Source organism: Mirounga leonina, unplaced genomic scaffold (genome assembly GCF_011800145.1).
Source record: "Mirounga leonina isolate KUSES-001 unplaced genomic scaffold, KU_Mleo_1.0 Mir_92, whole genome shotgun sequence".
Lineage (NCBI taxonomy): Eukaryota > Metazoa > Chordata > Mammalia > Carnivora > Phocidae > Mirounga > Mirounga leonina.
Window position 1 is genome coordinate 6,712,888 of NW_023270852.1, and position 26,184 is coordinate 6,739,071.

Genomic DNA, 26,184 nt, shown 5'->3' on the forward strand with positions numbered 1-26,184 from the left:
ACAACCTCTCCAACATTTGTTGTTTCTTTCCCTGTCCATTTTTGCCATTCTAACTGGTGTAAGGTGGTATCTCAATGTGGTTTTGATTTGGATTTCCCTGATGGCTAATGATGATGAACATTTTTTTCATGTTTCTGTTAGTCATTTGTATGTCCTCTTCAGAGAAGTGTCTGTTCATCTCTTCTGCCCACTTTTTGACTTGATTATTTGTTTTTTGGGTGTTGAGTTTGAGAAGTTCTTTATAGATTTTGGATACCAGGCCTTTATCTGTAGTGTCATTTGCAAATATCTTCTCCCATTCTGTGGGTTGCCTCTTTGTTTTGTTGACTGTTTCCTTTGCTGTGCAGAAGCTTTTTATCTTGATGAAGTTCCAAAAGTTCATTTTTGCTTTTGTTTCACTAGCTTTTGGAGATGTATCTTGAAAGAAGTTCCTGTGGCCGATGTCAAAGAGGTTACTGCCTATGTTCTCCTCTAGGATTTTGATGGATTCCTGTCTCACATTGAGGTCTTTCATCCACTTTGAGTTTATCTTTGTGAATGGTGTTAGAGAATGGTTGAGTTTCATTCTTCTGCATGTGGCTGTCCAATTTTCCCAGCACCATTTATTGAAGAGACTTTCTTTTTCCATTGCATGTTTTTTCCTGCTTTGTCAAAGATTATTTGACCATAGAGTTGAGGGTCCATATCTGGGTTCTCTATTCTGTTTCATTGGTCTATATGTCTGTTTTTGTGCCAGTACCATGCTGTCTTGGTGATCACTGCTTGTAATAGAGCTTGAAATCGGGCAACGTGATGCCCCCAGCTTTTTCTTTTTCAACATTTCCTTGGCGATTCGGGGTCTTTTCTGATTCCATACAAATTTTAGGATTGTTTGTTCCAGCACTTTGAAAAATGTCATTGGAATTTTGATCAGGATGGCATTGAAGGTATAGATTGCTCTGGGTAGCATAGACATTTTAACAATGTTTATTCTTCTGATCCATGAGCATGGAATATTTTTCCATCTTTTTGTGTCTTCTTCAATTTCTTTCATGAGTGTTTTGTAGTTCCTAGAGTATAAATCCTTTACCTCTTTGGTTAGGTTTATTCCAAGGTATCTTATGGTTTTTGGTGCTATTGTAAATGGAATCGTTTCTCTAATTTCTCTTTCTACAGTTGCATTGTTAGTGTATAAGAAAGCAACTGATTTCTGTGCATTGATTTTGTATCCTGCCACATTACTGAATTGCTGGATGAGTTCTAGTAATTTGGGGGTGGAGTCTTTTGGGTTTTCCACATAAAGTATCATGTCATCTGCGAAAAGAGAGAGTTTGACTTCTTCTTTGCCAATTTGAATACCTTTTCTTTCTTTTTGTTGTCTGATTGCTGTTGCTAGGACTTCTAGTACTATGCTGAACAACAGTGGTGAGAGTGGGCACCCTTGACGTGTTCCTGATCTTAAGGGAAAGGCTCTCAGCTTTTCCCCATTGAGGATGATATTCGCTGTGGGTTTTTCATAGATGGATTTTATGAGCTTGAGGAATGTTCCCTCTATCCCTATACTCTGGAGAGTTTTAATCAGGAAAGGATGTTGTATTTTGTCAAATGCTTTTCCTGCATCAATTGAGAGGACCATATGGTTCTTCTCCCTCCTCTTATTAATGTGTTCTATCACATTGATTGATTTGCGAATGTTGAACCACCCTTGCATCCCAGGGATAAATCCCACTTGGTCGTGGTGGATGATCCTTTTAATGTATTGTTGGATCCTATTAGCTAGGATTTTGTTGAGGATTTTGGAATCCATATTCATCAGGGATATCGGTCTGAAATTCTCCTTTTTGATGGGGTCTTTGCCTGGTTTGGGGATTAAGGTAATGCTGGCCTCATAGAATGTGTTTGGAAGTTTTCCTTCTGTTTCTATTTTTTGAAACAGCTTCAGTAGAATAGGTATTATTTCTTCTTTGAATGTTTGGTAGCATTCCCCAGGGAATCCATCAGGCCCTGGACTCTTGTTTTTTGGGAGGTTTTTGATCAGTGTTTCAATCTCGTTACTGGTTATTGGCCTATTCAGGTTGTCAATTTCTTCCTGTTTCAGTCTTGGCAGCTTATAGGTTTCCAGGGAGGCCTCCATTTCATCCAGATTGCTCAGTTTATTGGCATATAGTTGTTGATAATAATTTCTAATAATTGTTTCTATTTCCTTGGTGTTAGTCGTGATCTCTCCCCTTTCATTCATAATTTTATTAATTTGGGTCCTTTCTCTCTTCTTTTGGATAAGTCTGGCCAGTGGTTTATCAATCTTATTAATTCTTTCAAAGAACCAATTTCTAGTTTCGTTGATCTGATCTACTGTGTTTCTGGTTTCTAATTCATTGATTTCTGCTCTAATTTTAATTATTTCTCTTCTAATGCGTGGCTTAGTCATTGTTTGTTGATTTTTCTCTAGTTCTTTAAGGTGTAGAGTTAGTTGGTGAATTTGGGATTTTTCTATTTTTTTGAATGAGGCTTGGATGGCTATATATTTCCCCCTTAGGACCGCCTTTGCAGTATCCCATAGGTTTTGGACCGATGTGTTGTCGTTCTCATTGATTTCCATGAATTGTTTAAGTTCTTCTTTGATTTCTTGGTTGACCCAAACATTCTTGAGCAGAGTGGTCTTTAGCTTCCAAGTGTTTGCATTTCTGCCAAATTTTTTCTTGTGATTGAGTTCCAGTTTTAGAGCATTGTGGTCTGAGAATATGGAGGGAATAATCTCAATCTTTTGGTATCTGTTGAGACCTGATTTGTGACCCAGTATATGGTCTATTCTGGAGAAAGTTCCATGTGCGCTCGAGAAGAATGAGTATTCTGTTGTTTTAGGGTGGAATATTCTGTAAATATCTATGAGGCCCATCTGGTCCAATGTATCATTCAAAGCTCTTGTTTCCTTGTTGATTTTCTGCTTAGATGATCTGTCCATTGCTGAGAGTGGAGTATTGAGGTCTCCGAAAATTAACGTATTGTTATCAATATGACTCTTTATTTTGGTTAACAGTTGGCTTATGTAGATGGCTGCTCCCATGTTGGGGGCATAGATATTTACAATTGTTAGATCTTCTTGTTGGATACACCCTTTAAGAATGATATAGTGTCCTTCTGTGTCTCTTATTACAGACTTTAAAGTCTAATTTGTCTGATATAAGAATTGCTACCCCAGCTTTCTTTTGAGGTCCGCTGGCATGGAAGATAGATCTCCATCCCTTCACTTTCAGTCTGGATGTATCTTTAGGTTCAAAATGAGTCTCTTGTAGACAGCATATGGATGGTTCCTGCCTTTTTTTTTTTTTTAAGATTTATTTATTTATTTGAGAGAGCGAGAATGAGAGAGAGTACATGAGAGGGGGGAGGGTCAGAGGGAGAAGCAGACTCCCTGCTGAGCAGGGAGCCCGATGTGGGACTCGATCCTGGGAGTCCAGGATCATGGCCTGAGCCCAAGGCAGTTGCTTAACCAACTGAGCCACCCAGGCGCCCGGGTCCTGCCTTTTTATCCAATCTGCAACCCTGTGCCATTTTATGGGAGCGTTTAGGCCATTCACGTTGAGAGTGATTATTGAAAGATAAGAATTAATTGTCATCATGTTGCCTGTGAAGACCTTGTTTTTATAGATTGTCCCTGTAAATTTCTGTTGTAGATCACTCTTGGGGTCTTTCTCCTTTTATAGAACCCCCCTTAATATTTCTTGCAGGGCCAGCTTAGTGGTCACATATTCTTTCAACTTCTGCCGGTCGTGGAAGCCCTGCATCTCTCCATCCATTCTAAATGAAAGCCTTGCCGGATAAAGTATTCTTGGCTGCATGTTCTTCTCATTTAGTACCCTGAATATGTCTTGCCAGGCCTTTCTGGCTTGCCAGGTCTCTGTGGATAGGTCTGACGTTATTCTGATGTTCCTCCCTCTGTACGTAAGGAATCTCTTCCCCCTAACTGCCCTTAAGATGGTTTCCTTGGTTCTAAGATTTGCAAGTTTTACTATTACATGCCGGGGTGTTGGCCTGTTTTCCTTGATCTTAGGAGGGGTCCTCTCTGCCTCTAGGACTTGAATATTTGTTTTATTCCCCAGATTAGGGAAGTTCTCAGCTACGATTTGCTCAAATACATCTTCTAGCCCTCTCTCTCTCTCCACTCCCTCCGGGATTCCAATTATTCTGACATTGGAACGCCTCATGGTGTCACTTATTTCTCTGATTCTGTTTTCATGGATTCTGAGTTGTTTTTCCCTGGCCTCCTCTTTTCCCTTTTTATCTATTATACTGTCTTCCAGATCGCTTATTCTCTCTTCTGTCTCAGTTACCCTAGCTGTTAGATTATCTAGATTGGATTGGATCTCATTGATAGCATTTTTAAGTTCTGCCAATTCACCTTTTATTTCTGCCCTTAGAGACTCTATGTTGCCATTGATTGATTTCTCCATTCTAGCCATTGTCTTTACAATTGCTAGCCTGAATTCCATCTCCGACATCTTGGTTATATCTGCATCCATTTGTAAATCTGCAGCATAAGTCATAGTCTCTGAGTCTTTTCTGTTTTTGGGGGCTCCTCCTCCTAGTCATTCTGTTGATGGGTGTTTGGGGGAATGTATAGAGTCCAAATTATTGACCAGAACCCAAGCAAGATGCACCTGTCTTCTTGGGACCTTAGGGTTGCTGACCTCTTGTTTTCCCAGCCTCTCTTCTGGGGGAGGGGCCTGCCGTGCTGTTACTCAGGCAACCCTGTTTGGGCGGAGTTGCCCTGTGCCCTGTGGCGGGGTATGGGCTCAGTGGGAATCAGTCTTTGGGGCTTTTGTTCTCTGGCACCTTTCCCTGGCAGCTTTCCGCGTCTCTTCCGTGAGTCAGAGCAGAAGAGACTATTTCCAACCTTTTGCCTCAGAGCAGAGAGACCTCAGTCTGTTCTTCAGTGGGCTCTCCAGGCCACACCGTCTCCATTTCTGTCTGTGCTGCTATAAACTGCAGCGTCCTGGGTTGTGCGCCCCTCCGCAGCGCCCCCAGTCCTGCCTCCAGGTAGGGGCACGTCTCTGCCCTTTGTGCTTCTAAAATCGCCAGCTGCTCCCAGTTCACACGCGCGGGACCCCGCCGCTTGGGGTGCTGTCCCAGGGACTGCAGTTCGCGTGCGCGCGACTCCGCCAATCGGGGTTTCCACCCTGGGGATTGCAGTTCACCAGCAGACCCCGGCGCACCGGGTTTCCGTCTCGGAGGCTGCAGTTCGCGTGCGCACAACCATCGCTCTGGGTTTCTGTCCGGGTGGCTGCAGTTCGCGTGTGCGCGACCCCGCAGCTCTGGTTTTCCACCCCGGGGGCTGCCCTAAAGTGCTTTCCCAACGCTACCGGTCTGCGAGTCTGTGCCCGTCCATAGCACGCGAGGCTGTCACTCGCCGGCAGTGTAGGATCCCCACAGCCAGGCACCCTCCCACTGCCATTTATCCTCTGATATCTGCCCGCGGAATCACGGCTCTCCGCTTCATACCTCAAAACCAACTGCCTGCGATATTCTGTTTGTAGAGATCCAGATCTTACATCTCAGGCTGGTTTCGTGGGTGCTCAGAGTGGTCTGGTAGATATCCAGCTCAATTCTGGGGACCAGTTGAAAAAGGGTCCCCTACTCCTCCGCCATCTTTCCCCCCCTCCTCATTTTATTTCTTTTTGACATGGATATTTTCACCTGGAGTTTTTCTCTTTACCTAGATATATTGTAAAGGTCAATTTTCATTGACTCCTTCCTACTTTATCTGAGATCTCTGTCTTCTTGCAGTGCTTAGCTGAAGACTGGGTATTTTGTGTCTGCTTTATTACTGCTTGGGTAGTGGGGAAAAGGGGAATTTCAGATGGAGCTGTGGGTAGTCGTGTTTGTGGGACTGGTTTCTACTCTTTTTCTATAACTTTGTTCATAGTCCAACACATGAGTTTATTACACCACAGTGTGGGCATATCTATTCTTTTGGGTGAGTAGTAGTAGATTATAGATTATTTTCCCAATTCAGGGTAGAATTGTAGAGACAATCAGCCCAGGTATTTATTTTCCAAACTTGGCCCAACTATTCCCAGCAGCCATTCTCACTCCCCTGCCAGACAGAGGAAGGAAAAAGTAGACAAAATCCAAGGAGTTTGGTCACTATGCTATTTTTCAAAAGTGGTGGTCAGGGGTAAGAGGCAGATTCAGCTGGGGCTTTCCATGTGTCTCCTGCCTGCACTTTATTGGATGGGCTTGTTTTATTTATTTTTTCTTTTGTCTTACTTTCTGGTAAATCCCTCCATATTGTTTGAGATAATCAGCTCTGGTAGAATGCTGTGCAATCATTCTGCTTTTCCTCTCCCCTCCTACTCAGTAAGAAAAGCAAATAGCAGCACAGGCAGTTTTTTCCCTTGTTGGAGTATTGTAGTAGCATGGAGATCCTTCCTTTCTGAAGAAACTTTCTGAATTTCCTCTGGAGGCTGCCTGCTCACCCCCTTAGTCTACTTCCCTTCTCATTCTGTGGTATTTCACTCTTGCCAGAATTCTTCCTCTTAACATCTCCCTCTCAGTAATGATTCTTTGAGGAAAGAAGAAAGGGCTATCAAGGGTGGGAGCTCTACATTTATTCCTAGGAAGTTCTGCCTTCTCTAGCCATTATTTTTAAAGATGATTGCCTTTTCTTATATTTGAGAGTTGCTGGTATATTTATGGTTGGTTTAAAATTTTTTGTAATTGTTGACTTTAGGAGGAGGGTGGCTGGTTTAGGATCCACGAGTTCTAGGATCACCCTTTGGATAGCCATCTTATCAGAACTAGAAGGCCTAACTAGTTATTTTTTTGGTGGGGTAGGGGAAGCTCAACCTAGGCAACTTCTCTATGCAAAAGCCCCTGGTATGGCTTTTACTTGATTATTATTTCTTGTATGGCTCAATTAATCATATAGATTTCTCAGGAGTCCACTGCTTAATTATCTCTCTGCTGGGTGCAGTGTGGATACCTAAAGGTATAGGAAGGCCAGAGGCACCACAAGGTTTATCATCTGTCACATGGAAATGTCAGAGAGCAGTAAGTGCCAGGACAGAACCCAAGAGATGACAAGTAGCTAAGAGAACATCTAATCCAATTTTATATCCAAAGAAGGATCACTGACTGCCCCATTTCTGACAGATGGCCCTCCAGACATTGCTGGGATACCCTGAGTGTCAGCAAACTCCTGAACACTGGAAAGCTCAAAATATTTAAATATTCTTTACCTTGAGCCAAACTATAACTCCTCTTCTCTCTGCATGGTCTCCTTTGGAGAAACTTCTAATTCACATGACTCCCAATCTTAGCTGCACTTAGATGGCTACCACAAGTATGCCTCAAGTCCCGATCTCTGGCCTGGCCTACAATTCTGGAAAATGACTGAGCCGTTTGGAAACCTGCCCATGAGAGATGGTAGAACATGGATAACTGTGGGATGACGATACCTAATTTGGCTCAAGTAGAAGATTTGAGGCTTTTAATCCTAAATGTACCATAAGCCCATAGTAAGGTACAGTGAGTCTACCCTGCATGGATAACAAAAGTTAATGCCAGGGACATTTGCCCATGTCTTCCTGAGTTAAGCACTTGTTAGAGCATATCTGGCACAGCAACAACCAGAATGTGTGCAGGAAGGGGATGATATCTAGAGGGCATAGGCCATAGTGGGTGACAATGAGCAGTTGGAAAAACAAGGGTAAAGCCTGGAGACGGAAGCTTTACAGAGGTCCAAGAACTGTCTTCAAACAGGAGAAAGATGTATGGGAAAGAGAATACTCGGTTGGTTCTTTCTGCTTTCAGAGCACAGACCCAGGGTAGTTTGATGAGATAATAAAAGGCTGTTCATGGGTTCTTTTGGCTAGGAGGCATCTATTTCTGAGATCTGTAAAAGATCTAATGACCTTAGCTTTACCCTGGAAAAACACCATTTCTATTTCTATCTATGGGGATATGGAATCAGATTTCTAGGTAGGACGCCGGTGATTGAACCACTGAGTTCAACTGAGGAAGAATAACTGGGCAACAGGCCTCCCGAGAAGCCTGCCAAAGAGAGGGGACTTTTCCAAATATTACAGCTAAAGAACAACCAGCTTTCAGTTGCCAGAAACCAACCTTGAACCCCAAACATGGAAGTCTGCTTGGTACTTTGGGGAGCAATGGCAAGAATTAGAATTTAAAGCAGATGAAATTGGTTTGAAGTCTGATTATGCCAGTTACTAGTTTTATGACTTTAAGTTATTAACCTTGCTGAGTCTTGACTTACCTACTTGTAAAATGAGATGATTAAGTTCTAGCTCATTGGATCATTGTGAAGATAAAATAACAATGATGAAGCCCCTAGCATATAATTAGGTTCTTATAAACTGAAGCAAGGTGCCAACAGTGCTGCTGTGGTTTCAGACATTTTATAAGTTAAGCACTTTGTTTTTTTTCAGGGCTCCCTTCTGAACTCTCCTCAGCTATTGAGGAAGAAGAGTCAAAGAGTGGCTTGGATGTCATGCCCAATATTTCTGATATGCTGCTGCGCACACTGCGGGTCCACAAGTCTCTCCCTGGAAGGTAAAATCAGAGCATGGGTTGTATAGGACACTGTATTGGGTAGGCCCTGTGTTAGACTCTAGATGGGACATAGTGGAGCATGGGCCTTGATTTTTGACCCCAGAAAGGTCACAGTCTAATGGTCCAGACAGGGCTAATGCATCCAAAATAAAAAGAATAACAAAGAGCCACATAAGGTGGCTCTAACTCAAAGAGCAGGTGGGTTTCATTGGTGGGCATGAGGTATCACCAGAGGCTCATGGCCGCAGAGGGTGGTGGACTTTGGCCCAGGAGAAATGGTTTCAGTCCAAGATCTATCACTGACCCATAACTGAGAGATTCTAGGTCTGATATCTGCATAAATAGAGATGTAGAACATTTGGAACCACACGAAAAAGGATTGCGTAGAAAATCTACCAGGCTCTTCCACACATGGGGAGAAAGTGACTTCACTTGCCTAATATCAACCTCCTCACCTATACAACAGAGGTTATAAGTGCACTGTCATTGTAGACGGCTGCACTAGCTAAAAGAGATAGTGTGCAAGCGGGGACCTAAGACCATGTCAGTACATGATAGACCCTTGATAACTGGATTGAAAAGTGAATAATTTGGAATATAAAGGAGAGAAGAGAGGGTACCACTAAGTAATAGGAATTGGGTGGGTGCCTGCAACTGAAGCATCCTGCCAAGCTCAAGTAACCTAGAGACTAAATTGTTGGGCGCCTGGGAAAGGCCATTAGGAAGAGAAATCAGACATAACAGAACTCCCTATTTGGGGGAAAGGAAAACAAGTTTGCCCAGTGGATGTGATATTCAAACTGCCCATTATCATCACCTAAAACAGTCATCAGGGCAATACCCAGAGGGGCCTAGCAACTAAGCCAGCATCAGGAAAAGTGCCAGAAACAAGTCAGAAGCAGGTTGCATCCACAGCTGGAGGAGGGCATGGGTGGGGCCAGTTCATCTCAGGGAAGACAGAGTGGGGCTGTCCACAGGCAGGAAACCGAAGGAGAAGCATGGCAGCGCACTGCAGGTTACAGAGCCTGTTTACATGCTGTGCCTTTTGGTGTTTGTAACAACCCAGTGGGGCAGAAAAGGAAGATTTTACCTTCAGTGAGGGAAAAGAGGCAAAGCAACATGCTAGTAAGTGACAGAGTCAGGAATTGAACGCAGGGTGGGCTGACTGCAGACCCAGTGCCTTTCCATCTATACCAGGGGCCTGTTCCAAGTAACAAAACTATCACTGGTACTCTTTAGTCTATAAGGAACAAGGCTGGTGAATAGTATTATTGGCTTCTTTTTCCTCAGTAAAGTTGAAGATAATTAGTATCGTTAGAGCTCACCTCCAGCTAATTAAATTCCCCCAGCTTCCCCAGGAGAGGGAAACTGAGCAGTTCTACCTTCTGTAAGTTAATAGCTACTAGCTACCAACCATGAGGCCAAACTGGGTCTGTGTGGGCCTGCATGGTCAATGAATTAAGATAAGCTTCTGAACCTGTGGTCGGTCCAGGCTCTCAGATTGAGGTCAGTGGCTCTCATGCATTGTGTCAATAGCCACACTGCCCATCCCCAAACTCTCTGCTCCAACCACTATAACAGGCTCCCTGCTCCTGGCCTCGGTAAAGGCTGTTTGCAGCGTAGGCCCTTGGCTGGGCCCAGAACTTTCTACCCCTGGTTTGGGGCTTGGGACAGATGGGCAAACAGTTGCCCAGCAGAAGGAGGCCAGAACTTTAAGATTCCTTCCCTTAGAAAAAATATGGGGAAATTACACTTGAGTTTTAATATAAAGGGATTGGTTTCACGATCTATGTGGGCTATGTGAATTGGGACTGGACCATACCAAGAAGGAGCTCATAGAGTCAGCAGGTTGAATGAATTCAGTAGAAAAATCAGGTCTGGGGATGCCTGGGTGGCTCAGTCAGTTAAGCGTCTGCCTTCAACTCAGGTCATGATCCCAGGGTCCTGGGATCAATCCCACATCAGGCTCCTTGCTCAGTGAGGAGCCTGCTTCTCCCTCTCCCTCTGTCGCTCCCCCTGCTTGTGCTCACTCTCTCTCTCTCTCTAACAAATCAATAAATAAAATCTTTATAAAAAAAAAAGAAAGAAGGAAAAACCAGGTCTGGAACCCAGCTTAGGGACATGGTCAGTGGTTGATTAACAAGAGTGCAAAGAGGACGTATCACTGGATCAAACACCAATAGGAGCAATAAATAGGCACTTAATCAATAAGTAGTCATTGAGTGCCTATTATGTGCCAGACATTAGAATGGAGAACAAGCAGACTGTTATTATGGCATTTACATTCTAGGCAGAGAGACCAATAATATTCAAGTAACTAAATGAACGATTCCAGATAGCAAAACTGCTAAGAAGACCATGAGATAGGCACATACAGAGAATGACACAGGAATGGAACATTGGGTAGAGGGTCAAGGAAGGCCTCTATGATAAAGTAGTAATTAATATGAGACATGCAAATGACAAAATGAAATCATCCATGCAAAGACTTTGGTGAAGACATTTCCAGACAAAAAGCACAGTAATTTCAACAAATGGTGCTGGGATGACTGGATGCAAAAGAGTAAAGTTGGAATAACTTTAACCTCACACAATACACAAAAAATTAACTCAAAATGGACCACAGGCCAAAATGTAGAGCTAATGCTATCAAACTGTTAGAAGAAAACATAAGAACAAATCTTCAATACTTTGGGTTAGCCCATGGTTTCTTAGATATGACATTAAAAGCATAAGCAACAAGAGAAAAAATAAATGAATAGAATTTCATCAAAATTAAAAGCTTTTATGATGCAAACAATACCATTAAGAAAGTGAAAAGACAACCCACAGAATGTGAGAAAATATTTGCAAATCATGTATTTCATAAGGGATTTATTTCCAGAATATACAAAGAACTCTCTGACTTAATAAAAAGATAACTAATTTCTTTTAAAGATTTTATTTATTTATTTGAGAGCGAGAGAATGAGAGAGCATGAGAGGGAGGAGGGTCAGAGGGAGAAGCAGACTCCCTGCTGAGCAGGGAGCCCGATGCGGGACTCGATCCTGGGACTCCAGGATCATGACCTGAGCCGAAGGCAGTCGCTTAACCAACTGAGCCACCCAGGCACCCGATAACTAATTTTTTTTAAAGGGTAAAGGATTTAAGTAGACATTTCTTCAAAGGCTATATATGAGGGGTCAATAAGCACTGAAAGGATGCTCAACGTCATTAATCTTTAGGGAAATGCAAATCAAAATGTTAATGAGATGCCATTTCACATCTACTAGAACGGCTACAATAAAAAAGGTGGACAATAACTAAGTATTGGTGAGGATGTGAAGAAACCGGAGTTCTTGGTAAAATGGTGCAGCCACTTTGGAATAACAGTTTGGCAGTTCTTCAAAAAGTTAAATATGGAGGGGCGCCTGGGTGGCTCAGTTGGTTAAGCGACTGCCTTCGGCTCAGGTCGTGATCCTGGAGTCCCAGGATGGAGTCCCGCATCGGGCTCCCTGCTCAGCAGGGAGTCTGCTTCTCCCTCTGACCCTCCCCCCTCTCATGTACTCTCACTCTCTCAAATAAATAAATCTTAAAAAAAAAAAAAAAAGTTAAATATGGAGTTACCATATGGCCCAGCAATTCTATTCCTTGGTATATAACAAAGGGAAATGAAAATATGTGTCTACACAAAAACTTATACACAAATGTTCAAAAACAGCATTTTTCATAATAGCCAGAAGGTGGAAAAAACCCAAATGTCCAATGAATGGATAAATAAAATGTGATATATCCATACAATGGAACATTATTCAGCCATAAAAATGAAGTATTGATATATGCTACCACATGGATGAACCTTGAAAATATTACACTAAGTGAAAGCAGCCAGTCACAAAAAGCCACATGTTGTATGATTCCATTTATATGAAATTTCCAGAATAGGGACATCCACAGAGTGAGAAAGTAGATTAGTGATTGCCTAAGGCTGGGAATGGGGGCTGAGGGAGATGGATCACTAATGGCTACAGAGTTTCTTTGGGGGAATGATGAAAAGTTCCAAAATTAACCATTGTAGATTGATGGCTATATAATTCTGTGAATATATTAAAAATTACTGAATTATAAATTATAAAAGGGTAAATTTTATGGTATGTGGATTATATTTCAAATAAAGCTATTATGAAAAAAAAGAAATTACTGTAAAAAAAAAGCTATTATGAAAGAAAGTGGGTATAAAAAAGGAAAGAATAGTAAATGCAAAGCCCCTGGGACCACAATGAAGTGTGTCTGAGGAGCAGAATGGTCAATGGGTCTGGAGAATGGGAAAAGGAAAGTCTGGTAGGGGCTGGTTCACAGAAGACTTTGATTTTATTCTAAGGTCTATTTAAGGGAGTTTAAATTCTGAGGCAGGCATTGCCATCCCAAATAGTCTTATTGTACATCACCTGCTAGGCTTCCGTCTTTTTTGAAGGCCCATGGCTCTGGCCCCTAGCTGTCTATACCAGTTCATAAGATATAGCTCCCTGCATCGGGAGCTGGCCATGTTATGTGGCTTTTTTTTTTTTTTTTTTTTTTTTTGAGATCTCAGGGCTTCACACATTTGAAAACTTGTGTTCTATAGCAAAAAAGCAGAAAGTGAATTATCAAAATAGTAAGTCTGGTTAATAATGAAAGTATGTATATTTCACATACTATCCAAATAAAGCCCGGAGTCAAAGGCAGCTTAAATTCGTTTAAGCAATATGTGCTCTATATGACAGTCAAGATTATGTTGGCTGACCCACAGAGGAAAGGGCCTGATGGGTGGGGTTGTGACAAACATTGTAATACAGTATCAAACATCTTTGCAGTTGTTTGTCCCATGCTCTGTACTCTGCTGACTTGATGGCCATCGGGTCTTGTTGCCTCATCCTCACAGGAAGGCTCTCACAGTCCTTTGTCAGGGGTGAGAACCAGCCCCTTGCAGAGACAGCTGACCCCTACCTTTGCTCTTGGGTCCCTCCACACCCGTCAGAGGGAGGAAGCTGTGTTTCCTGAGAATCTTATCGATGGCGCACTCTGTTGCCAAGTCCTGTGACGCTGGTAGGACCCCTCCCAGTCCTCCCACCCCAGCACAGGAAAGGGCCCGTGCATTATTTACATTGTCTGGGTTCAGAACAGGACTAGCTTTAGTCAACAGCAAGAGCAGCAGTAGCAAGTGAGTGTGCAGAAAAAAGGACTGCTAACTGTGGGAATCATACATGAAGAGGAACCTCTCAGAATGACACCTGTGTGCTGGCTGGGACTTTCTTGCCTGGTCTCTGATTCCAACCATCAGAGGAGGTTCTCACTATGGAGAAGAACTCTGGCCACCCTTTCCTACCTTGTATTCTCTGGTCTACGTGCACTCATGTCACAATCCTCAGAGACAGGAGGAGGGTCAGGTTTTACAGACCTGGGTAGCCCCGAAAAAATTATAAAGGCTACTCAGATGTGTACGGTTTATAAAGTATATAGCACATGGATTTTCTTACTAAGTCCTAACAACAAGCCTGTGAGTTAGTCATAATAATAGCTAGAAGAATCTCCTGAATGCCTACTCAGTGTGGATGTCATGTATATACAAATATGTACACACACACACATATTTACACATATATACATGCATAAATACATGTGTGGATGTCATATATGTGTGAATATATACATACATGCATTTATACATACATATGTATGTATATATACATACTTATAATGCTCCTGCAAGGTAGATATTATTCCCATTTTACAGATGAGCAAACTTAAATAACTTGTCCAAAGTCACAGATAGTACAGGTGATGATGGAGGACTGATGACAAGATCTAATATTTTCCACCACCCTTTCTCTCTAGGAGTCAATATCTGGCAAGTATCTCATGGTTACAGAGCTCACACAAAGGGTACCCTGCATCTTTTCTATTTCACCAATTCTTCTTACTACATTCCTGGAAAGACATGGTCTGCTGGTTGTTCAAAGTCACTTTTTTGTTTATTTCATAGGTTGGATATAGTTCATTTGCATGTCTTTTCTTTTTCACAGTGCCCCTCCACTCACTGAAAAGGAAGTTGAGGTAAGTGATTCCAGTGCTTTATGAAATTTAGTGCCTGAGCTTGACTAGGTTTATTGAAAACATTCCCTTCTCTAGCCTCTGCCCCTGACAATTCTGTACGAAAACAAGAATGTGTGATTGTGGGGTAATATGGACATTGTGATCAGCCCTACTGAACTGCTGAGACTCCCATCCCAGGTAATGGAAGATTTTGGCACTTTTGGTCAGAGATGAGAAGGTAGCTGGAAATTCCACATTTCTTCAAGGATGGTTTATGCTCTTTAAAAGTATGACTTAGATACACAAAGTTAGCTGGGAGGCTGCAGAATTGAATCAAATTTATTTCAAAATTATTAACAGATGGTCAGATTTCAAGATTTCAACTTTGGTCCAGAGGAAGAAGGTACTTTCTTTCTGAGGGTTCCAGACATAAGGAAGGTAGCTCAGCCAAGGTGGGAGGCTGTGCTGTTAGCTCACCAGCCTTCCCTGATTCCTCCATTACTCCCCTGGGGCCTCCTTGTCTCTGTAGGGATGCTATCCCAATGGGGTTGGTGAGTGAGCTGACAGGAACTTGTCTGCATTTCATTCTGGTGAAGGGGTAGGGTAGATGGACAAAGAGAGTGCATCCCAGGTGAGGTGGTGAGGACCTCTGACACCAGCACTAGTCTGTTTCCAAGACAATTACGTTGGAGTTAATAGAAGGAAGTAAGAACCTGGATGAGTCCAGAATCTCTCTTTACTCCAGGTTGGGAGGATAGAAGGTTTTATAGTCTTTGTAGCATGGTTTGCCACTGATAATAAGAAAATGAACATGTCCTTCCTGAGACCCAGACTGGATAAGCAGAGGAAGACAGACAATGTGAAATGTTTGCCACAGATAGTAATAATTACCTTGCACACAGATATTGCACTTACAGTTAATCACACACTCATATCCATCCTTTCAACTGATCTTCCAAGCAGTTCAGAGAAATTGGTAGAGCAGGAGTTAGAACAAAGGAGGAAACCAAGTGATGAACTAATTTACCCAAGATCCCAGACCCAGTGCTTAGCAGAACCAACATTTAGACCCAAATATTCTAACTAAATACAGGACTCTCTCTATCACATCGCCATGAAAGGGATAATTCCAGTATAGAAAAATAAACATTGAACATTATTGATAAACTTGACTGGACTGAGGCTTGGGTAGGACAGAAAATCCCCACCCACTAACACTGGTGAAGATGGGCTATGGGCAGTTTGTTTAATGGCCAGCTCCTACCTGCAGATATATACTGACATAATCGGTGCTCAGCATGGTGACAGGAGCACAGGCTTTGAAATCAAATAGTGTGAGGTTGAATCCTGGCTCTACTACCCCTTGTCACCTTGAACAAGTTAATGACCTCTCCGGTCTCAGTCTCCTTACCCATAAAGTGGCCACAACAGTTCCTATTGCAGAGGCTTTTTGTGGGGTTGAATGAGTCAAGGTGCACAGAACTCACAACAGTGCTAGCATACGGTAGATGCTTAATGAGGAGTAACTTCCAATGTTGCCATCAATGTTGTTATTGGGTCAGTTCAAGGCCTTTAGTTCTGTCTGGAGATGTCTACCCACTGTGGGCCATATCACATGAACTCAGGAGTTCAGACAGAGTTAGCTCACGCCAAGGGTATAAATCTGCTACCACTTGACTCAGGGCAAATGAATGGTATAAAAATGAAGGCCATTGCTTCTTCCTGTGTAGAGTCAATCTGTCTACTTCTCCTCCCCAGTAGTTTCCTATCATGCCAGGAGTTTCATGTTTGCTCAGTCCACCTTGCAAAGTTTCATTCATGCATCCTGCATTTTTGGCATGGAATATTTGTTCCAGAAAACTTCCCCTAACAGAATCATACCTGGCCTTATTTAATCTCCTGGTAGCTCCTTAAACCTGCTTTCTGTGTAGGATTCATAATACTCAGGCAAGATGCTGGTTGAAGTTTGCTTTAAGTCAACAAGGCTTACATTTTAAATGGAGTTTCTTTAAATACAGTGGTTCCATGCAAAACCTCCAAAACGCATGTGCAATAAATCTAGCATGAATCCAAACTGCTTCCATAATCAGCTATGTTGGCCTGAGTTTACCTAAACCTAAATACAGGATGCTATTTTCTTGAAATTCGGGAAAACGCCAAGTGTCATTCTCTTATTATTTTTCAGTAAAATGCATTTGGTCTTCTGGTTCTGGAAAGGACCTAGCATGGACCTCAGGTTACTATTTCACCATCTTTTGTGTAATTCGCTATGAAAGGAGAATTTCACTTGTACACGGCTGTTTTGGTTACTGGTTCCAGGAGCTGATGTAAAATGCTCATGCAAGAAACACACCTGTGACCTTGTTCCCTGTAATAACTCCTCCTAGCATCTCTCCTATACTCTTGTTCCCAACAGAATGTGTTTGTACAACTGTCCTTGGCCTTTAGAAATGACAGCTACACTCTGGAATCTAGAATTAACCAGGCTGAAAGGGAACGCAACCTAACAGAGGAGAACACAGAGAAGGAACTGGAAAATTTCAAAGCTTCCATTACGGTAATTGTGGAGCCTGATGGGGGAATCCTTGGAGGAGGGACTGTCTCCTAGGGCTATGCCAGATGTCCTGCTTTTCTCAGTCACCAAGTAGAGTATCCTGACATGAGAAATCAGGCCAGATAGAGTCTTCCTCAGAGAGCTCAGAGGGACTAAGGCAGAGACCTGAAGGCCTGGTTAACTTGGGGCTGTGAATAAGGCCTCTGAGTCCTTGGAAGCTTCTCAAGAGGAGGTTGGGTGACCTGGGATAGCAAAGGGAGCTCCTTAGGAACTAGAGACCTGGATGTGATTCCCTTATTTCAGGTCAGTCAGGTATAGTGTCCACATTGGGCTTCTCCAATCCCCAGAAGAAGGTATAGCCCAGACCCTGCAGAGGCTACTCTTTTCAGCCAGGATGGGGACCAGGGCTTGTCTTGTGACAGCTCAAGTCAAGTCTTGGTATGTGAGGACCCCAGCTGATGTTCCTTCTCACTTCCCAGTCCTCAGCTTCACTATGGCACCACTGTGAGTACCGAGAGACCTACCAGAAGCTGCTGGAGGATATTGCTGTCCTGCACCGCTTGGCTGCGCGCCTCTCCAGCCGAGCTGAGATGGTGGGGGCCGTCCGCCAGGTGAGCCTCCTCAGCTCCCAGCCCTCTGACTAGCTCAGCTCTGTCCACAGTAACTAGGGCAATAATATAAGCAATGACAACTACAGATCCCACTTACTGATGGCTTCCTCTGTGCCAGACATCCTATGTACATTATTATGTTTTACTAAGAGTATTTCTGGTAGACCTCTAAACCCTTGAGGTGTTTCTTGGAAAAAGCTTTCCGTGAACATGTAAGTTTGGGAACTGCTACGTACTACCTTCCTTTCTTGGAGATTTCTAATACATACTGGCACCATCAAGGCTTTGAGAAATCTTATAGTGAAGAAGCCCATTTAAAACTACCTGTGTGTTTCCTAAATTTACTTGACTGAAGAACCATAAAATACCTATTTTCTCATATAATACCTATTCAACTCCCATGGAACTAGTATTTAGCAGACATGCTTTTAGGAAAAACTGCTTTGTTTCATTTAATCCTCCCAGCAACCCTGTAAAGTAAATATCTTTTCCCCACAATGAAGACATGAAGCTTCAGAAAGGTAATAGCACTAGTGAGTGGCAGAGCTGGGGTGCAGGCCCAGGTTTGGCTCCCTCTCAGCCACTTTGAAGTCCTAAAGCACACAGGGCACCGCCCTGATCCAGGATAGTGTCATGAGCTCACACTGCCTGAGGCCTAATCATGGCTCCACCAGGATTCACTGTGTAACCTCAGGCCAGTTATTGAGCTCTCTGTGTTCCAACTTCTCCAACCAATGTGGATGATGATAGTGTCTGTAATATAGGCTTACCATAATATTTGCAAAGCACCTAGATGTTATTATCACTGCTGCTAGGACCGTGCTCGCTTGTTATGCTGCATTGGTTGCATCAGCAGGGTGTTCCTGGGACAGAGCCTAGAGCAGTTCTTGGAGAATGAAGGAAGGACAAACCACTGGGCTGTCCCACCCCTGTGTTCTTCCGGGGAAAGGGCACTGACTCAGCAGCACACCCAGGAAGTCACTCTGGCTGGGAGAAGCAACAAAGGGAGAGCTCAAGGCAAGTGGCTACCTCCAGGAAGCTTCCCTGACCCGTTCTCTCAGCAGAGATGACTTTTCTACCTCTCATCTCCTGAGGTGTTGTGGTTGTGCTTGTTCTTGTTCTCCCTGAGTGCAAGTGCCTGAAGCCCCCTCTCAGCTCACATCACAGACAGCAAACTCTTAGAGGGGAGAGTTGCATCTTTTAATTATGTCCTTTTAATTCTCCCAGCCCACAGGCTAGCTCAGAGCAAACAAGTGCCAGCAAGTCTTTCCTCCAATTGCCCTGTGTGCTCATGCTCTCCTTTCCTGCAGGAAAAGCGCATGTCAAAGGCAACAGAAGTAATGATGCAGTATGTGGAGAATCTGAAGAGGACGTATGAGAAAGACCATGCAGAGCTCATGGAGTTTAAAAAACTTGCAAATCAGAATTCCAGCCGCAGCTGTGGCCCCTCTGGTAAGGAACTGGGCTTCTGCCCCCATCTTGGTCCTGCAATATTGGTCCCTGGTGGCTGTAGGCCAGGATCACATCCATCAGTGCAGCCTGAGGAGTTCTAGTTGAGCAAGGCTCATTGTCCTGCCCAGTGCTGTCCACGGGGGCCTCACGGCAGCTGTTCTGGTGAGCCAAGGGACCTAGAACCAGGAACCATGAACAGTCCCAAAGCAACTCCTGACACAATTAACCACAGCAGTTGACCACTGATACGAAGCCATAGGCTGAAAGAGCTCACTCTACTTTATGAGAAGGACAGACCCCAGACCTTATAGTCTTTGTGCTTTGGGGCCAACACATACTAAGGAATTTGGACTTTATCCTAGAAAGCATTAGGGATCCAACCAAAGATTTTAGTCAGAGAAATGACATGTTCATATATGGAGTTTAGAACGTTCCCTCTGATTACAATGTGGCAGCTATATTAGTGGGATATAGCCAGAGACAGGGAAACCCACAAAGCTGCTATTACAATAGTCCAGGTGAGAGATGAGTCTTGGCAGTGGGGATGGCATGAGATCCTGGCTAAAGGAGATAGTCCTGAGATAAATAGCAGACTCATGGGAAAGACAAATGTTTTGAAGAAATACTCTTTAAAAAATGTTCTATACAATTGCTATAGGAGCACAGAGGTGATTCTGCTTGAGGGAGTCAAGGAAGGTTTTACAGAGGGATGGCATCTGGGCAGTGTTTCAAAGTAAAAATAGGCATTCTCCAGGCAAGAGGGGGAAATATACCCCAGGTAGAGGAAACAGTGTGTACAACAATGTAGGGTTGGAATGGAAAGGCTATGAAACAAAGGATTTGATGTGGTTGGAGTGTGATGATGACAGGTTGAAGGTAAGCCTTGGTAGGCCAGGGCCACATGCCAGGTCATCCTAATAATTTGGGCCTTTGTCCTTGAGGATATAAGGAGGCACTGGTGAGTTTATACCATCTAACATGGTCAGATTCTATTTTCAGAAGATTTGTCTGACTTTAGAGTGGGCAATACATCCGGAGAAGGTAGACACTGAGGTCTAGAGAGACAGGTCAAGAGGCACTTGCAGCAATCCTGGACGAGGAGGATGATGCCTTGGACCAAGATCTCTCCTTGAGAGCCAGGGTCTAGGCTCTGGCTGATGAGGATGGTGCAAGCAGGAGAAAACAGACCTTTTAGTGACAGGAATCTCTGTGGAATGCAAACATCCATGTTACCAAGAGCAGGAGGAGGGAAAGTATAACAGATGGAGAAACCTTTATAAACAGGAGGTTTCACAAGTTTCCTGGGGAATATCAGTGACACTTTCCAGAGTCCAAAGGCAGTGTACACATGCTCCAGACTGTCTGCTTTTGATCTTGGCAGCGAAACTCCTGACCCACATGCATCTGGGCCTATAGGAAACTAGTTTCTGTCAGTGTTGGGAGTTGGGGAAGTTGCCACCGAAGAAATCCTAATATGTGGGATCTTGCATTATTGTCCTGGAAGGTGCAAGGTCTCCTGTAAACTGCCCTATCCAAGATTTATGAAAGGAACAGTTACCCATGAGTTTCATTCGTTCATTCTAAAGGCATTTATTGAGCTCCTTTGTTGTGCCCCACATGATACTAAATATAGAAGTAAAGGGCACATGGTCACTGAGATCCAAAGGAACTCCCAGCCAGTGCAGAGGGCAGAGCAGTATAACCAGCCCAGTGACAAAAGTAAGCAGATTCTTTTAGGGAGCATATCGCAGAATCCCACATTCAGTCTGGGGACATGAGAAAGTGCTTATAATAAGAAGGGAGATGGTAGCTGAATCTTAGTGACTAAGTGTTTTTCAGACATTTGTTCCCATTCCACTGTTTCTCAGCCTGGGCTGGTGTAGAGGGGCCAGCATCCATCTAACAGGTGTGTCCATTGTATACTCTGTGACCATTCCCTAATAATGTTGGTTTTTAAGCGTTTACATGACTTCTAGAAATCTTTGTCTATGCCTGAAACTCTGAAGACTATAGTGAAATAAAAATATCTCTGATTTAAAGAAAGTTGATACACATTTTAAAAAATCAATTTTTTTCCTGAATATGAAACATACTGACTGTCTACATCTTGGATTATTTCCTTAAGATGAATTTCTAGAAGTGTAAATACTGGCTTGGGGGAAAGAAATTTTTATAAGGCTCTTAAAGGAAACTATTTTCAAATAATCCATTGATATTTCCATTTAACGGGAAACAATAGTGCTCAGTTCATTGTGCCATTGACATTCTTGTCCTTTCCTTTAAAACTATTTTTGACTTTGATGGGCCAAGATTATATCTCATCTCATAGTTTTAATTTGTATTTGTTACCTTTTCAATTTTTACTGGACCATTTGTAGTTCCACTTTTATAAATTCTCTAATTATATCTTTTGCCTGCTTGTAAGATCGGCATTTTATTCATTTGTATGAATGCTTCAACATATAAAAAATATTTTCTGGTTCTGCTATTTTGGCTGACTGGAAAACTTGAAACTCCTTGACCACAAGTACTTAGACATTTCTGCTGGATAAAATAAAGCAAACATTAGTCTAAAAGAATAGCTGAATCTACAGGAAAAGAAACTGAAATACTCATATACAAGAAAAGAAAAGAGAACTGAAACCTGCAGCTTCCTTGGGGACACGAGTCAGCTTCAATTATCTGGGTGCTGAGCTTTTGCACTTGCATGCAATCTGAGATATCTCGGACACCTATGACAGAGAGTTGACTTTGAGACTCCCATAGAAAGTTAAGATTTTCCAAGGACTGCATCTTTAGACAGAACTTGAACAAGAAAAAAACAGTTGCCAAACAGCAGAGACACAAATCAAGGAAGTCTGTTTCACCCTGTAGTAGGAAAAATACTTTCTGCTTTCTCGTAGGAAAAATATATGCCATGACAGAAATTGTGGTGCAATATGCAGAGAATCTGAAAAGAACATCACAATAATGTCTGCAGGAACATTGTCAGAAACAAACATAAAGCCACTCTGGAGAGGCACATCCTTCACCCAGGACACACAAGATTCCTCTAACTGAAGCCTCATTAAAGATGATTTTACAGTATAAAATTATAAAATACACAAGAAAACAATCCACCTTGAACAACAATCATCAGACACACTAAACAATAGGATTGTATCCTAAGGATTGCAGAAAATAAAACAATCTGATACTTTTTTAAAAAACATAAAGGTATGTTTAAAAATTATTAGAGGCATCAAACAATGAATCAAAAACATGAGAATAAAATACAATTATCAAAAAAAGAGTAAAATAGAACTAGAAATGAGGAACAGAATCATGGAAATCAAAAACTCAGTAGTTTAGGTGTGGTAAGTACTATAGTGGTGGTAGTTACTCTAGTGGAGATTCCAGATTTTCTCCTTTTGGACACACTTCTCCATTCCCTTGAAGTTAGGTGATGCCATGTGATTTGGCAAATAAAATGTGAGCAGAAGGACATGTGTCACCTTTGAGTTGAGGCCTTTAAGAAACTAGTATGCAGGGGTGCCTGGATGGCTCAGTCGGTTAAGTTCTGCCTTTGGCTAGGGTCATGATCCCAGGGTCCTGGGCCCCACACTGGGCTCCCTGCTCAGCAGCGAGTCTCCTTCTCCTTCTCCCTCTGCCGCCCCCCTGCTTGTGCTCTCCCTCTCTCTCTCAAATAAATAAATAAAATCTTAAAAAAAAAAAAAGAAACTAGTATGCAATTTACCCCATGTTTCTTCCTCCTCACATGACAATCATCACTGCTCCAGAATAGTAGAAGCTCCATTAATATGACTCCAGAGTGAGGAAATGCAGAGCAGAGCCTGCTGCCAACTCAGAAGCAAATGGACATGTAACATAAGGAAGAAATAAATCTTTATTGTTATAAGTGACTAAAACTTTGGGGTTGTTTATTATGGTAGCATAACCTAGCTTATTGGTACAACATTTAAATCAGATTGGGCACAGTTGAGGAAAAAAATTAGTTAACTGAAGACAGATTTGAGGAAGTTGCCCACAATGCAGTTCAGAGCGATAAATTGATTAAAAATATGAAAGAGGGTGCCTGGGTGGCTTAGTTATTGGGCGTCTGCCTTCGGCTCGGGTCATGATCCTGGGACCCTGGGATTGGGCCCTGCATTGGGCTTCCTGCTCAGCCGGAGGCCTGCTTCTCCCTCTCCCACTCCCCCTGCTTGTATTCCCTCTCTCGCTGTCTCTCTCTCTGTCAAATAAATAAAATCTTTAAAAAAGTTAAAAAAAATAAAAATATGAAAGAAATGTTGTATTATAAGATATGGGACACAGAGTATAAAATGAGAAAGTTCCAAATACATTTATTAGCAGATCCACAAGAGGAGAAAGGGAGAGAGAAAATATTCAAAAAGATTTTCCAGAATCTGAGAATTTCCCAGAACTAAAGAAAGACATGAATCATTGGATTCAGAAAGAACAGTGAATTCCAAGAAGAAATAAAAACACATCGAAGATGAACTGAAAATTTTAAAAGTACAGAGAGAGAAGAGAGAGGATTTACAAAAGACTGACAATTCTCAATAGCAATAGTGGTACCAAAAAACAATGAAGTGGGGTAGGGGAATGGGGTAACTGGGTGATGGACATTAAGGAGGGCACATGATATAATGAGCACTGGTATTATATAAGACTGATGAATCACTGAACTCTACCTCTGAAACTAATAATACACTATATGTTAATTGAATTTAAAAAAAAAGACAATGAAGTTAAAGTCTTCAAAGAGCTGAGAAAAAATAACTATCAACCTGGAGAAAATATAACCAGCTAAACTGATACAAGCTTGAAAGCTAGGTAAAGATGTCTTGAGACAACAACTGAGAAAGTTTACCTCTCACAGATCCTTGCCAAAAGAAAAGTAAGGATGTACTTAGGGAAAAACAAAATTAAGATAAAAAAAAGAAGTAGGATGCAAGAAGGAATGGTGATCAGACATTTGTAAATGTGGGTAAATCTAAACAAGTATTTATTATATAAAACAACAGTTATAATAATATCAGATTACAAAGTAAAACAAAAATACTGAAAAGCAATGTAATTTAGATTCAAGGGAGTTATTGTTTTAAGGTTTCATTAGGAAAAGAATAGAAATCTTGATTAATTTAAAATTTAAAGTCACATAATATGTTACAAATTTAAGTGGGCACATTAAAGATTCGAACTAAAATGTATAACTTTTAAACCAATGTGCAGGGTGGGAAGGGTGGGAAGGAAAAAAAATCAATGAAGTGAGGTAAATAGAAAAACAGGGAAAATACATGGATAGGAGGGATAAACAGATATACAAGCTAAATGATATTGGTCAAACTGAAACTGAAATTGAGCTTTTAAAAACCTTTCTCTGTACATATTGGTGTTTTCTGGTGGCAGTATTATCCAGGTGTGGTGCAAAACATTTTATATAAATTATATCATGTAATGTATGCACTAAGGACTTGAAAATCCTGGGGTGCTGGTTTCCTTTGTTCCAAATTGTTTTATAGATGACGTACTGTAACCACTCTGCCAACAAGTTTGCATTCTTTACTGATACCACACCTTCCTTGCTCATAATTTCCCTGAGTGTTCATCTCTTCAATGAGCAAGAAATGACCCAATAAGCCTCGGTATTGCTACAAGTAGTTTTTCACACACTCTCCAGGGCATTACCAGAGACTGTGCCGTGTGTCAGGTATATATCAGAGGCCCAAGATGGGTTTCTCCTATTGCCCAGAGGAGTTAAGATAAAAGTTATGTCCAGAAAAGCCCCACTCTGCAGATAATTGTCTCAGGGGGTAGTGTCAAACTTAGTGTTCCCAACACCTAGGCTCTTGGGCTATCCCTTGAGGGCCAGTTCTGACCAATCAATACCTCAGCTTAGTTTCAGGCTATCCGTTTTCTGCTGGAGACTACTCTGAAAATTTACCTGAGTTCTCTTCTCTGTTCCCTCTTGCTGCAGAAGACGGGGTCCCTCGAACAGCGCGGTCCATGTCCCTCACACTGGGAAAGGTATGCATGTTCAAGGAATACCAGGATTCCTGGGGGATTACAACAGAAGTTTCCATAGTCACCAGAAAGTCATTCATGCTTGAATCCACAGGTGCCAGAGAACCTCTGGACAGAGTCTCTAATTCAGCTTACCACACTTGTTAGTTTGTCCTTCAGCCTTCCCTTTCTCATGGTTTCCCTGGTTAGACCATCCCCCAAATGAACATGGAATGATGCATAAACCTTGGTATTCCTATCCTTTTCATATACTTTCCAGGGTGTTACCCAGAGACTGGGGGTCATTTCTGTTCCATTTCTTTAGGATATAAGCTAAAATAAGAACATGTTGAGAAATCACTCACCACTAACAGAAAACTTGGGTCAACTTTGGCCACTCTTTCCAAACCAACCCTCAACACCATCAATACCCCAAAGCGAAAATACCCAATGAATGTAATTACAGCATCAGGAACTAGTAGGCCATTTTCCAGGCCTTTCTGAACTGTGGGTGCTGCTCCCTCCCTGACAGTGGGCCTGGTCACATCTCTTCCCACAGAACATGCCCCGCCGGAGAGTCAGTGTTGCAGTGGTTCCCAAGTTTAATGCCCTGAACATGGCCGGCCAAACTCCCAGCTCATCACCCATCCCCTCCTTACCAGCCCTGGTGAGTATGATGATGCCTACCTCCCAGCCCTTTTCAACCTCTCCCTCAGGCTCAGGACTATGGGGGTGACCTAGGTGAGGGCAGGGTCAACAAGGAAAGGAAATTCCCAGCACAGATTTTGGAGTAGGGGCTCAAAAAAGCTCAATATAGACCAGGCCCCATGTCTTCCACTGCCCTGAGAAGAAGACTCAGTATCCTTGAGCAAGGTGCTGGCAGCTCAAAGAGTGTTCTTTGAAAATGATACTCTTCCCATGCTTAAACCACAATCCTCCAAGGTGGGTATAGTGTTTTTT

At 42.4% G+C, this 26,184-nt stretch overlaps 1 protein-coding gene across 6 annotated transcripts in view; it reads left to right on the forward strand.

The window, feature by feature from the left end:
* Positions 1-26,184, forward strand: part of IRAG1 (inositol 1,4,5-triphosphate receptor associated 1) — a 125,649-nt gene that overhangs the window by 81,194 nt on the left and 18,271 nt on the right. For all 6 annotated transcript variants that reach the window (XM_034995155.1, XM_034995153.1, XM_034995152.1 and 3 more), the window contains 7 exons: positions 8,427-8,550; positions 14,592-14,622; positions 17,018-17,158; positions 17,635-17,766; positions 19,077-19,218; positions 25,199-25,248; positions 25,784-25,891. In XM_034995155.1, the coding sequence (XP_034851046.1) occupies positions 8,427-8,550; positions 14,592-14,622; positions 17,018-17,158; positions 17,635-17,766; positions 19,077-19,218; positions 25,199-25,248; positions 25,784-25,891 (728 nt within the window). The remainder of the gene's footprint in view (positions 1-8,426; positions 8,551-14,591; positions 14,623-17,017; positions 17,159-17,634; positions 17,767-19,076; positions 19,219-25,198; positions 25,249-25,783; positions 25,892-26,184) is intronic.